The sequence below is a fragment of the Triticum dicoccoides genome, chromosome 7B, assembly GCF_002162155.2.
Source record: "Triticum dicoccoides isolate Atlit2015 ecotype Zavitan chromosome 7B, WEW_v2.0, whole genome shotgun sequence".
NCBI lineage: Eukaryota > Viridiplantae > Streptophyta > Magnoliopsida > Poales > Poaceae > Triticum > Triticum dicoccoides.
Window position 1 is genome coordinate 581,976,104 of NC_041393.1, and position 13,573 is coordinate 581,989,676.

General features: G+C 50.2%; 1 protein-coding gene and 1 pseudogene across 2 annotated transcripts in view; one reads left to right on the plus strand and one right to left on the minus strand.

The window, feature by feature from the left end:
• LOC119340825 overlaps window positions 1-5,138 on the minus strand; it is a 10,365-nt gene extending 5,227 nt beyond the window's left edge. Inside the window, exons 1-3 of one of the 2 annotated variants that reach the window (XM_037612730.1) lie at window positions 4,701-5,138; window positions 4,257-4,597; window positions 2,675-3,260 (exon numbers count right to left, since the gene is read on the minus strand). In XM_037612730.1, the coding sequence (XP_037468627.1) occupies window positions 2,675-3,082 (408 nt within the window). In that variant the 5' untranslated portion in view covers window positions 3,083-3,260; window positions 4,257-4,597; window positions 4,701-5,138. Of the gene's footprint in view, window positions 1-2,674; window positions 3,261-4,256; window positions 4,631-4,700 lie in introns of both variants that reach the window. The other variant, XM_037612731.1, reaches the window with a different exon arrangement.
• A 4,246-nt stretch (window positions 5,139-9,384) lies between these two features.
• Window positions 9,385-13,573, plus strand: part of LOC119339146 — an 8,485-nt pseudogene continuing 4,296 nt past the window's right edge.

Consider the following 13,573-nt stretch of genomic DNA (forward strand, 5'->3'; position numbering starts at 1 on the left):
CGCTACTGCTGCGGTGGTTACCGCCACCGTCGGGGAGGCAGGAGCCGAGGCCGCCTGCCTCGGGCTCCCGCCCCTCGTACCGGCCGACCCACACTGGGCCAGCGTGACCGACGCCGCCGAGGGCGTGGTGGGGTGGGAAGAAGGCGAGACCACCTGCCTCGAATCTCCCCCCCCCTCGACTCACCCTGCCCGTAGACGCCGACACCGGAGTCGCGTCCGCCTGGGGTGCCAGTGCAAGAGAAGCTCCCTCCAGGCTCCTCTCTGTAGCTCCGACCATAGTCCTGGGCTGGCGACCCACAGAAAAGCCGGCCTCCCTCTCGAACTCCAACGGGGGGAGCGTGTACTCAAGACAATCATCAGAATCTACCCGGTCACTCCATAATCTGGGAGGTGCCGAGGCTGGCTGAAAAGACCCAAAGCGCAGAGTACTCATGGGTACCGCTGGGGAAGCAGCAGGCTCAACCCCGGTCCCATCCCCGGGCAACTGCGAAGAACCATTAGACCCCTCGTGCGTGGGCTCATCTGACGGTGCCCCCTTGGCCCTGGCATTACCATCACTGTCTTGCATGTCAACATCATTACCATTAACCGCATCATCAAATAAATATGTGTCCTCAAACTCGATGTCTAGCGGGAACACCACTCCCCTGTAGGTCCAGTTGACCTTATCGGGCACGAACTCAATATCCAGAACACTCACCAATATCCGGGCCACCCCATGGGCACGTGTGAACGCCATATCCACTTTTTCTGTCTTCCCCACCATTATGCCCATGCTAGACACCACTCGAGCATCCTGCAGAGGCTTAGAAGGAGCTCCTGTAAACCGCAACCAAACCTGCGTAAGCGGCTTCCCCTTAGGCTCAACCTGCTTCCACTCATGGAACTCCAAGATACACGTAGTACCAGGAACTCGACACAGGCCAAAGCTCAATAATCTCTGCAGATCATCCACAGTTGGGAACTCAACCTTAAAAGACCTATCCTCGATAAGCACCAGTTCCCATTGAGAATCCCCGGGAACCAACTCCTGAAGCCTCCTCACAATCTGTGCCTCAGTCACCTCGCCCTGGGTTGCCTTCACAATCCCGGTAGTCAAGCTTAGTGTATCCTCCGGGACCTCTCTTGCCGCCGGGGACTCAAAAAACATGAGCTCAGCACAATAGACTCCATAAATGTTCAGCATCGGAGGCAGGTCACGCAACAACGTGCACTCCCCGGAATCGTGTACCCGCTTGCCACACGTCTCGCACAGTTGGGCCACACATTCAGCAATGAAGTGACCCTTCTCACCGCAGCGGTAACAAAGCATCCTTTCCTTCTTTCGAGCATATTTGGACGCCCTTTCAGTAACCTCCTCCACCATCCCAGCCTCAGGAACCTCAACACTGACCCCGACGTTTGCCTCCATCGGCTGGGGCTCGGTAAGAGTATGACCATCCTCCGCTGTAGACGCCGCGGGCTCAACTGCCCTGGGCGGGGGCGGTCGGCGAAACCTCCCACGACCCCCACCCCGACCCCCACGATGGCCACGAAATCCTCCTCTCTGACGGTGATCCGGGCCGGAAGCCCCCTCAACAAAACCACCTGCCGGGCCGAGAAACGGTCTCTCAGCAGACCCGTCACTCTGCCAGGCATAGCCCCGGCCGCCCCCCGTGGACGAAGACCCTCGATGCTGTCCAACTCCATACGCGTCCGAACCGTCGTCCCCCCACTGACCTCGGGGCGGGTCATAGGACTCTGCCGTGTTGGTGTTCTGTCTCGTTTGCAATGATCCCGAACGATCTTGCGCAGGCCGCGCGACGTAGTGCGGTGGAGGCTTGGCACGAGGCTGGTAGCCGACAGTAGGCGCAGCTCCTGAGACCGCACCACCCCGGCCTAGTACTGCAGCTCCCGGCGCCGAGGGCCGTGTCCCGCCCCGACCCGCGGCCGGTTGCACACCGGTCGTCACGCCCGGAACCGGGGGCCGAGTCCCTCCTCGGCTCGCAGCCGTCGGCGTAGCGACCACTCCTGGTGCTGGAGGTCTCGGCCCGCCCCGTCCAGGCAAAGTAAGCAGCGGCACTTGCCCTGGCCGGTGGGTGCCCAGATTGCCCGCTCCGCGACCAGGGAAGCCGGGCACCGCGCCATCACCCGCCGGTGCCCCACGTCCAGTAGCCGCATTTGTCGGCGATGCAGCCCCGCCCCGACCCGAGGGCACCACCGTGACGGTTTTCTTGGCCGGCGGCGCTGCCGCCCCGCGGCCAACCATAGGCCGGAGAGGCGTGATCCTCTTCGCCCGACCCGAGCCACACGCTGGGAATCCCGGAGTCCCTCGCCTCAGAACCCTAGCGCTAGCAATCGACGGCGCGATAGCAGAAGAAAGAGATAACGCTGCGCTCGTGCATGGAGGTTCGCTACGTAGGAGAATCAGGTCCGGTCTAGCCTGGGCCACATACCCAGCCATCCCAGGCCCATCTCCTCGCCTCCCCGACCGACACATAGTCGGCCCATCGCAGCCCACCAAAAAATTCAAACGAGCCGATCGCATCTGAGCGATCTGGGAAGGTTCTGCGGACGCCATGGCCGCCGCCGGCGCCGGATGCACGCCCCTCCGCTTCTCATTCTTTCGTCTCTTAACAGTAATCCACGACTCCGGCTTAATCATGTCGAAAAGAGTAAGATTCGGAAGGCATACCTTGGGTATAGGGCCCTTCCATGGCCTGACCGTCGATGCCGCATTTCTCCGATGAACGACACGTCGTACCACTTCCCTCCTCTCGTCCGGGTGAAGCCCCACCCGCGCCGGATCTTCCACCGGCACCACCGTGTCTACGTTATTGGCGACCGCATCTTCATCATAACCTGCATGAAATAGATCGCCTATCAAAGAACTAGGCGTAGGTGACAACGGCGAACGTATCGCCATGTCTCCATCTCCGGCGTCGTCCTCGTTGTCTGACTCCATCAGGGCCCAAAACCGGCCGCCAATACCCGCCCGAGCCGCCGCGGGGAGGCATGGCGCGGCGGCGGCCTCCGTGGTCCCCCGGGGACACACCCTGGGAGTCGCCCGGGGAGTCGCCCCCCCAGTCGCCTCGCCCCCCATCCCTGACCACCAGTCGGTTGTTTACCAGAAATATCCCATTCTTTGGAGGCTCGATAACTTCAGCACCAATGTTGCCAAGATAGGCAGTCGATGTCGCGACCAAACTTATAGATAAAATCATGTATGGATGAGAAATATTTAGGCTTGGAAGCAAATAGCAAGATAACATGATTTAATCCTGGGTGCAAAAAATGCCATGTCAAGCTCAAAGGATGGCTGGAACCTGATATAACTCTCAACACAAGTATTATCATTAACATCACATCACCGGCGGTACATAAAACTGATACATCAACCTGATAACATGAATTAAATAAAGGATCTATCATGAGTACTTTTACCCACTATACAGAGAACATTTCTCTCTGTCAAATAAGTAACCTCATAGTAGATTAAATAGATTTTTGGAAGAAAAACTTGATCCAGTCCATGGGGTACCACGGAATAAAATTGTTGGGGTACTAAAAAAACCCATTGATTTCAGCAAACATCATTCCTCGAAGTGAGGAATATTCAGTCCAAAACTACATCAAGTCACAATAGCAGTCTTCCATCCATTTGCAACAAATCAGTGTTATGATCAATACAAACATCAAATGGAAGGAACACATGATCGAGTTCAAGCAGAGGCAGAGTTGGATCGTCCGCATGGACATGAACAGGATCTGCCACAGTCTACACTCTACAAGATTGAAATTAAATCATGTCGATGTGAAAATCAAACTCCAACTGAGCATTGCATGTAGATTTTTACATTATTTTGCATTGTGGTAAGTACAATCAGGAATTGGTTGATTCTTGCTTATTTCTAATCGATGAACAAAATCTTATAGTTCAAGTTTCATCATCAGAACTCAAGTTAAAGAAGGTCCTTGCTAGAAAATCCTGTGTATGCTCCACAGTTTTATCATGGTCAACTAAGATCAACCATCCAATCATACGTAATCGTGTTTAGAGCTAACAGATGACTAATCTTCAATTCTTGATCCCCTTAATCTGAACTATAACAATCCGATTACAGCTGCAGTGTCGAAATAGAACCTTTCAGATGGTCACTGGGCAACATAATCAACAGGTAGAATTTCAATTCAGTAGCAATTTTTCATTTTAGACAGATTCATGGACCATGATTCAGCTACTAAACCAACTTCGAAACCCTAGTGAAGCCACATACCGTCAAGAAGGCCGCTGCCGGGGAGGAGGGGCCGAGTGAAGCCACATATGGCGTCATAACCGTCGCCAAGGAGCTAGCAGCACCAGTACAGGAAGAAAATGGGGATCCTGGCGACGGCGTAAGTCGTGTGTGAGGGAGATGGAGGGTAGCAACGTCGCAAGCTTCCTGTGAATCTACGGTTGAAAGCATCAAGCGGGCCACCCGCACTCGCCGGCGCATCCATGGGTCATTGGAGCTCAGCGTCTCTCCGAGCCGTGCGAGGCATAGGCGGGAGTCCCGCTGCTCCGACCCGCATCCACTAGCTGGCCACAAACATTCTCGTCCCATCCTGCATGGTCGGGCTGGTGAAGAGAGAGGAGATGAGGCGAGCGAGGCTGATGACGGCCGATGGATCAGGGCGCTATCGAGAGAAAAGGGTGAGACGAGAGAGAAAAGGGTGCTCACCTCGGGGAACCCGTGGAGATGCCTCCTCCGCGCGTGGAGGTTGTCCGGCGACGCCGCTGAGGAGGCCGCCGCCACGAGGCCCACAACCACCCCGAGCCTCCTACACCAGATGCCGATCTAGTCGAGGTTGGTGGCAAAACGAGTGCGGGGCAGAGACGCGGGCGAGGAGGGATGGTCGCTGGTCGGGAGTTGCTTCACCAGTTGCTGGATCGGGCAGCCGCCTCCAGCAACGAGGCACACACAGATCGAAATCGCCGCCACCCGCGCGCAACCCCTCCGCCGGATATGGAGTGCTGGCGCTCGAATCCCTGTCGCCAAGCTCGAGTTCGTCATTCCCCCACTCGTGGAGATGTCGAGGAGAAGGAGGGGAAGAGGCGAGGGAGTGGAGGCAAAGGTTGCGTGTGCGAGGAGAGGAAGACGAAAGTGAGGAGAGGGGGCGGCCGTATACGGACAGGCTAATCTGAGGATAATATATCTGCCTCCCCTATTCTTTTCTAGCCAATACGCGTGCGCGCTCAACAGTACAGCTTGCCGACGTGGCATGCGCGAGCATCCGCCCTTGCGCGACTGTTATTGGGGTAAATGTTGAGCCAACCCTTTTAATACACATGAGCTACTATGGTGAATACACACATCACACAAGTACGCACGCAACGCCCGCATGCATGCATGCAATACTCACATGTACACATGCACAAACAATACTCGCATAAACAAACCTACGCGTGCATGCACGCACGCAACGCTCGCACGAACACACGCAAGCATGCATGCATGCAACACTCGCATATACACATGCACAGACGCAACACTCGCACGAACACATGCATGCATGTACGCACGCGTCACACGACGCAACACATACGTTCACGCTCCAGTGCTCAACCTACACATAGCCAGAATGGTTCGCCCACAAGGACCAGTTCCGCGGGGTCTCATGTTCGAATCCTACCGTGCCTACGTAATTTTTTTACCAACTGACAGGTGGGACCCGCAAACCACGTGGTCGATTTGACCAGTCAACAAAGTGCCACGTACACTTTTTAATCGGTCAACTGAGTGCAATTTGTAATTACGATTTTCACATCCGTATTGTGCCGACGGGTTTCGGATGTTCACTCCCACCTCGCGCGCACGTGAGGAGCTAGTCGACCGGCTTAAATAGTCGAGTCATCTAGAAGCGACAAGTTACAGTCATCATTGCATCCTTTATTAAGGACATGGATTGTTAGTATTAATCTTTTTGTGATAAGCAAAACATTAATGTTTGCACCTTTCTCTTTGAATCACAATGTGTCAAACAGGTTATCAATGTATATGAATAGTTCAAAAAGAACTTAACACTCGATGAACAATCATCAGTTTGTGAGTTGGTCTGCGTCAGGCTCGCGCGGCGAGGTGAGACAAAAAACCAGCTCAGGCGAGCTTGTCTCCTCTAAGAGAGGAAAGAGCTTCGGCTGGCAGCAGGTGGGACCGCTATGTGTTGGAGCGGGGTGCCCGGTCGTGTCCGGTCGTCCCTACATTTGGTCTCGATTTGAGGGGTGCTGGTCAGTCCGGACGTTTAGGGACTAAGTGGATGGTCCGGCTGGGTGAACTTTTTTGGTCGCGCACTGACCCAGCGAACGTTGCAGACGTTTAAGGAGGAAATAGGACGCTCAGGGACAAGTTTAGAAGGAAAAAGACGGTACAATTACAACACGCCTGTCACATTCGCGTCCAACCCGAGACGGTTGGTCAGGCACGCTGCTCACCCCAGGAAACGTGTGTCTTGTGTTTTCATTGACACGTGGGACAACATGTGAGCAAACCGACGATAGGCAGATTCCCACGCCTATCGCGCGTCGGCTGAGTTATTATAAGAGAGAGTAGGCTGCTCAGAAAAGAGAGAGAGAGAGGAGGTAGAAGAGATAAAGGGTTGAGTTTAGATATACATGGAATCCAAGAAATTGGTGAGAGCGTAAAGTGGGTCATATGTTAATACAGTACTATATTCGTCCTTGTATGTTGATCCCCTTTGTATTTTATGTCAAATTTTGATTATATTTAACTATAAAAAGTATCACCAAAAATTATATCGCTGAATTTGTATTTGGACATAGATTCTCATGGTATAGGTCTTTATGAAATGCAATGATAGTTTATTAGTTAAATATATAGTCAAAATTTAACACTACAAAGGGAACAATCAATCAGGATAGAGGTAGTACTATGGGTGAACCCCTGAATTGCACCGTCTCCCCTTCCTTTCAGCTAAATTTCATGTTTTGACCCTTTTGCGAAACTTGATCAAGATCTGACCCTGCTTTTCAAAAATTTCGGATTCTGACCCTTTTCTTACCGCCAAGGTCCTTCGCGGTAGGGTTGCATGCCTTGCTGCAAAATTTCCTAAGTATGAACACAGTGCGCTCTCGCGCCTACCGCCGGGCACCTTGGCGGTAGGATTGTACAGACTACCACCAGCCTGTTTTGACGGTAGGGATGTTTCCTACCACCAAGATCCTTGGCAGTAGGTTGTTAAAGCATCTCCAGCCGTGCCCCCAACACGGCCTCCCCAGGCGATTTTTTCGCGCCGGTGGCGAAAAAACGGCCCTGTCGCGCCCCAGGAGCCCGTTTTTCACCGGCTTGGGCCAAAATCAGCGCCGGTGGACCCAGGGCGAACCTGACGCGTCGGGGGGCGCCCGGGGGCACCGGGGCGAGTTTTTTGGCGCGAAACAGCCGCGGACCCGTCGAGTCAGTGAGGCGGCCGCTTCGTCGCCCTCATCGCCTCGATTCCCATGGGAATCAATGCCAAGGCTGCCGCGCCGGTCAGCCTCCATTGATGCCTCATGGGCGGCACAGTGAAGACGCCACCGAGGCGCGTTCCGTCCGCTCCCACCACACGTCCTCCCGCATGTCGCCTCCCCGCCGCCCCGCTTCGGCTATAAAAGGCGCCCACTCCCCGCATGTGAGCGCCACAGCCTCCCCCCTCTTCCTCTGGCAAAAGCCTTCACCCCTGCCGGCGAGTGCCACTGCCTCACCCCCCCTCCCATCCCACCATGAGCAAAAGCATGGCCGAGAGGTTCCCAAGCGACAGCGCAGCGGCGAACGGCTTCGGCCACCGACACCTCCAAGAGCCGGAGGCACGCCTCCTTTACGAGGCCGAGTACCCGGCGCCCCGCGACATGCGCGTGCCGGGGGCGTGGAGACTGAGCGCCGACAGCGTCCCGGTGCCGTCGGTGCCCGAAGGGGCGGCACATCGAGCGGAGATCGCCCGCGTCCGCTCCTCCCTGACGGAGGAACAGCGCAACGAGCCGAGGTACGCACCCGACAGCGAAACACTGTGGACGCTATTCTTCCAGCGCCGCCGCGAGGAGCAGATCGCCTCCGTCAACGACATTATTCCGCGCGACCGCTTCAACAACGAAGGACGGCGCGAGTGGGGCATCCCCGGTCGCACCCTCGATGCCGTCCTCGACCACATCGAGACCGGCCACGTGGCGCGGCTGGAGTACCCGGTGCGATCGTCCTTCTCTCGCCGCCGCGGCAGTTCCTGGATGCCACGGCGAATGGACCCGGGGTCGTCCTCGTCGTCAGGCTCTGGCTCGCCGGCCCTCCACCCCGTCAGGCCCGAGCCGGAGGGGACCCCTCTCGTGCGTCACGCTCGCAGCGGCGCCCTCGTCATCAACGAGCCCTCACCGCCTGCGAAGGCACCGGCGAGGCGCTCCCTGCGCCTGGTCTAGCCGAAGCCCGAGACGGGCTTGCTCCCCGTGAAGCCGGAGCACGTCGACATGGTGGCCCCCGACGACGAGTCTGCCCTCAAAATGGGCGAAGAAGGACTAAGCTCGCGAGCAGGTGCACCACCAGCGCCGGGCGTGGAAGGAGCTCCGGGCCCGTCGCCGTGCCGAGGCCCGTCGCCGCGCCGAGGAAGGCGGCGTCATCGTCATCGACAACGACGACGAGGGCGAGGCCGGGCCGTCAAGCGCCCCGCCATGTGTCGGCGACCCCGGCCAGGGCTGCAGCAGGGACGTCGCAGGCGAGGCGCGCGACGACGACGACGGCGGCGGCAACTACACCCGCTTCTACATGCTTCTCGACATGTAGACGACGGCGGCGGCGGCGACGGCTAGCTAGGCTAGTTTGTTTTTTAAGTTAGGTGTGTTTTTACGTTTTTTGTACAAATTTCGATGAAGTTTGGCCGAGTTCCTGCAAAAAATCGTTGAGTTTGCAAAAAAATGAAACGAACTTCGCCGAACGCGCGGCGACCGTGGTCCTGTGACTGGGAGCGAACCGAACCCCAGGGACCAATCTAGCGCCGGTTCGCCCCCAGGCCGCTCTTTTTCGGTGCCTTGAGGGGCCGGACGGCTGGAGATGCTCTTATACCCGTCATGGACCCTGGCGGTAGCAAAAGGGTCAGATCCCGAAATGTAGCTATATTTATCAATAAATAGCAGGTGGTAGCACAATGGGCAAACTTTTTTAGTTGAACACAATGTTAATTATTATGGAAAGATTCAATTCTTTGCTGATTTCCCCCTACGATAATTTTATTTATTCTTACTGAAGGTGCTTATATTTAATTCAGTAGAGCACATGTATAGCCTGTGAAGTTTTTCTATGACACCTGTAGTTTTTATGCACTTATATTACTTCATTTTTTCTTATACGTATGTTTCTGTTTTCTTATTTTCACTTAGGGGTTCCATACCAAATAAGTCAGCATAATTCTTCAAGCCGAAAGCAGATGAAGCTTTCTGCTTTCTTTTCTGAGAAACAAAATGGAATGCGGCATCAGGGCAATCAAAATGATGAAAACAAAGACCTTGAGTCTTGTGAATAGGAAGGGCCATTACTGAATGTGGAGGTAGCAGAAGACTCACTATCCTCAGATGAACATGGAGTTCCATTAATGAAAATGGAGGTAGCAGAGGACTCACTATCCTCAGATGAACATGGAGTTCCATTAATGAAAATTGAGGTAGCAGAGGACTCACTATCCTCAGATGAACATGGAGTTCCATTAATGAATGTGGAGATAGGAGCGGACTCACTATCCTCAGATGAACATGGAGTTTCAACATTTGAAGAACGAGATGGTGAAGATATTGCAGTGGATGAGGATGATAATGACTGTAAAATAGCATTTTCAGAAAGTATGGATAATGACATGGATGCTGAACTTCATGTGGCTCAGTCTCCTGATGCTACTTCAAGGTGTTCAGATGTATGCGGTACAGTCTCTGTGCGCGGCCATTTGTCAATTTGTTCATTGGAGAAAGATACAGCTAAATCTTCTAGCCGATCACATTCAACCCTGACAGATCCTAATTTTGTAGAGAATTATTTCAAGGCATGTTACTCAAACAATTTGCCATCATCGATGTTCCGTTTTCATACTTGTTACACTATTCTTGGCATGCTGTGGTTACTCAAACAAGTTGCCACTGAAGTCTCGAAAATATTCTCTTTTAAAGGAATCACATTTATGTCCAAGTCCTGTTCTTGTGTTGGTAAGGATTGGACAGAATGCAATCTTGTGTGCAGTAACTGTATATGGAGGGGTGGTTTGAGGTCTCATTAATAATTTCTGAAGCTCGTAATTACTGAGATGCTTTGGTGCTTCTATTTCATTATAATATCAGATACCTTATCATAAATGTGATGTTGCATTTTTTTTGTCACACTGATTATTTTTACATTGACCTTACTTGGTACTATAGCATTCTCGACTGCATTTCATTGGGACTTGGCGAAATCGCTACCGCAAGCGCTTCTCAAATTTACCTGGAGCTAAAAGCAGTAAGGGCAACAATGATCATTCAGGGAAGAAGAAACCAATCATTCATATTGATATGGTAATCTTGTTAACATGTTATCCTTTTTGCTAGCTGTACAAACAAATTGTACTTTTATACTGCTGAATTTGGTCGTGAAGATTTTTTTTGCTTTGCACTATATTTCGCTGTATAATTAGGCATTTCACTTTGTGACCTTTAGAATCCAGGTTTAGTTATGCCATGCTTATGAGTTAGGAGTCCTTGATCAGTGACCAGTCACAGTTTTGCAATTTGGTTTTTAAATATCATAATGAATGTAACAAGCGTGGTAAATTGAAATTCTACTTCTAAAGGACACACCATCTTTTGAGAGGAATGTGCTGAAAAAGAGCTAAATACCACTAACCATGACTTAGTTCTCCATGTCATTGGATTCTGGGAAAAAAAACATCCACATAGACTAACAGGTAAGCAGCAAATCAGATCTTTAAAACTTCAGTCCAAGCTACACATTTCAGTCAATAGTTGAATTAATACTCACAGAAGACTGAAGATCAATATTTTCTCAGTTGCTTATCTTGATCCTGGGCATAACCTTTCTGCAGATTCATTACTGTATTTTGGTACCTGCTATTATCAGACGCATGCCAGAGCTATTTGCATCATAGTTGTTATCTTGACATTTTACACATTTTCCCGCAATTCCAGGACTGCTTTTTTGTATCCGTCGTCATCAGAAATAGGCCAAAGCTGCACGATAAGCCGGTAGCAGTTTGTCACTCTGACAATCCTAAAGGAACTATAGGAATATCATCTGCAAACTACCCTGAACGAAACTATGGTGCATTTATTTTTATTGGAAATCACAACTGGAGCTTAAAATCTTGTTACTATGGACACGTCTAAGTACTTATGTGTTCTCTTTTGTGGGTTCCAGGGATAATGGCTGGCATGTTCGTTAGAGATGCCGAAGCTTGGTGCCCTCACCTAACGGTTGTTCCTTATGACTTCGATGCATACGGAGAGGTTTATAGTTTACTACGACGGTCAGTTCGCCTTCAACTTCTGTCTGGACACTCCCTTTGTTATAGTGAGATATTGGTATGGAATTGTTATAGGTCGCGGACCAGTTCTATGGTATTTTGCATAAATATTGCACTAAGGTTCAGGTTTGTACTGTATTTTCCTTTGATTACTCAGCATGTATTCATGTCAATAAAATCCTGGCACTGTGATTGTCACACTTGCACCCAGAAGTCTAACAAAGTTATTTAGGGTTTGAGCTGCGATGAAGCTTTTTTGGATATGACGGAATGCTCACACGATAATCCCGAGGAAGTTACAGAGAGAATGAGAAATGAGATTTTTGGTACAACAAAGTGTACTGCCAGTGCAGGTATTGCTGAAAACAGGTTCCTAGCCCGACTAGCCACCAGATCTGCAAAGCCGAACGGGCAGTTATTTATTTTATCTGAGAAGGTATGCGTCCATGTTAATCGTGCCTATCCTTAGATTTGTAAGATACTAATACCTCCGTCCGGGATTTTTAGCTCGGCCAGCAACTCAGCGAGGTCCGGCTTTACTAGGCCGCATGCAAGAAAACTAATTAAAGAAGTACTGCATTCAAATAAAGTAATGAAGGAGGGAGGCGTGAGAAGGTGTACTATGTGCGTGCAGCGGTCAGTTACCCTGAAAAGGAGCGAGGCGTGCAGCTTTTTGCTGCATGGAACTATATTAATTTGCGACAATCTAGCTAGTCTTCTCGTTTTTCATCCCGTCTTGGTACGAGATTTTCGGTGGACGGAGGTAGTAGTTCCATTCCATGTACCAGGTTAGTAAAAATGAGTTCCTGTTTGGAACAACAATTTTGTAGGAATATGAAAGAATTTCCCTGTCTCCTACATATTTCTGGCACTTAAAAAACGAGCCATCAAAGTTGATTACAACTGTGAAGTCAACTACACAAGCTTGTTGGCTAAGAAAGTGCATGTTCTGTTATTTAGAAAATCTTACCTGTAATTTGTTAGATCGAACTACACCTTAAGGTGCTAATGGCTATTCAGCTGGAGAGTATGAGATAAATGAACAACCTTGAGAATCTGTGACTGTGTGCCATGTAAATCTTTTGTGAAAATATTTTCGATCTGCTTCACAGCTTCAGGTTACTGATTTTACTTTAGTCTTTGCATACAGTTCAATCTAATTCAGTACATTTAATTAGTGCAAGTATTTGCTTTATTCATCATGGCACAGTTTCTTTTGACCTGCTCAATCAACTATTGTTTGGTCTAAGAGCAACGTTATTACAGGTTGATGATTATTTGAGTACCCTAAAGATTATATCATGCATTGCCATATCTGTGATTTGGAGCTTTGTACATATGCTTTCTTTACTGATTTTATTCAATTAGCTTTACTAGCGTGCAAACATTTCTTACGTAGGATGCTCTCAATAAGGACTTCGGAAAAAAGATCAGTAATATGATATGGAATTATTGCAGAGGAATTGATCATTCAGTTGTTGAATCTGTTCAGGTAGAAGCATCCTAGTTATTTTTCTGTTCTGAGAACATACACCTGTATTGTCAAGGCCATAACTTTCTTGCAGGGTGACATGCAAATTTGATGCCTGTTTTGTGTTAAAGGTTGCATAACTAAGAATGCTATCTTGAAACTGCACACTGTTAATTCATTTGTTGCAAACACCTCAAACTAACTTCATTTATGTTGTTTTCTCACAAATTGATTTTGTAGACAGGAAGTATGCCTTGTGAATACAAGAAACAACAGTCCCCCTGAAATTCTAAAAACTGTTTTTGTTCCGTACACGTGTCCTGTCTTTTGGAAGGAATTAATTACGTGAGGGATGCATGCCTTCAGTATGAATTCAGATTAATATTGGTAATTTCGTGCATGTTGTACTAAAATGCCGTAGACATTTTTTTCTTACAGATGTACAAAATGTCGTAATGTTCCTTTGGCATAATCTCCTCTTATCGATTGTTGCTATTGGATACAAAAGTCATAAGGGAAATGAAATATACATATTAATTATTTTACTTTACAGTATTGTGTGCCTCCTGCATATATCGATTGCACTATTTTTTGCTTTATTTTGAT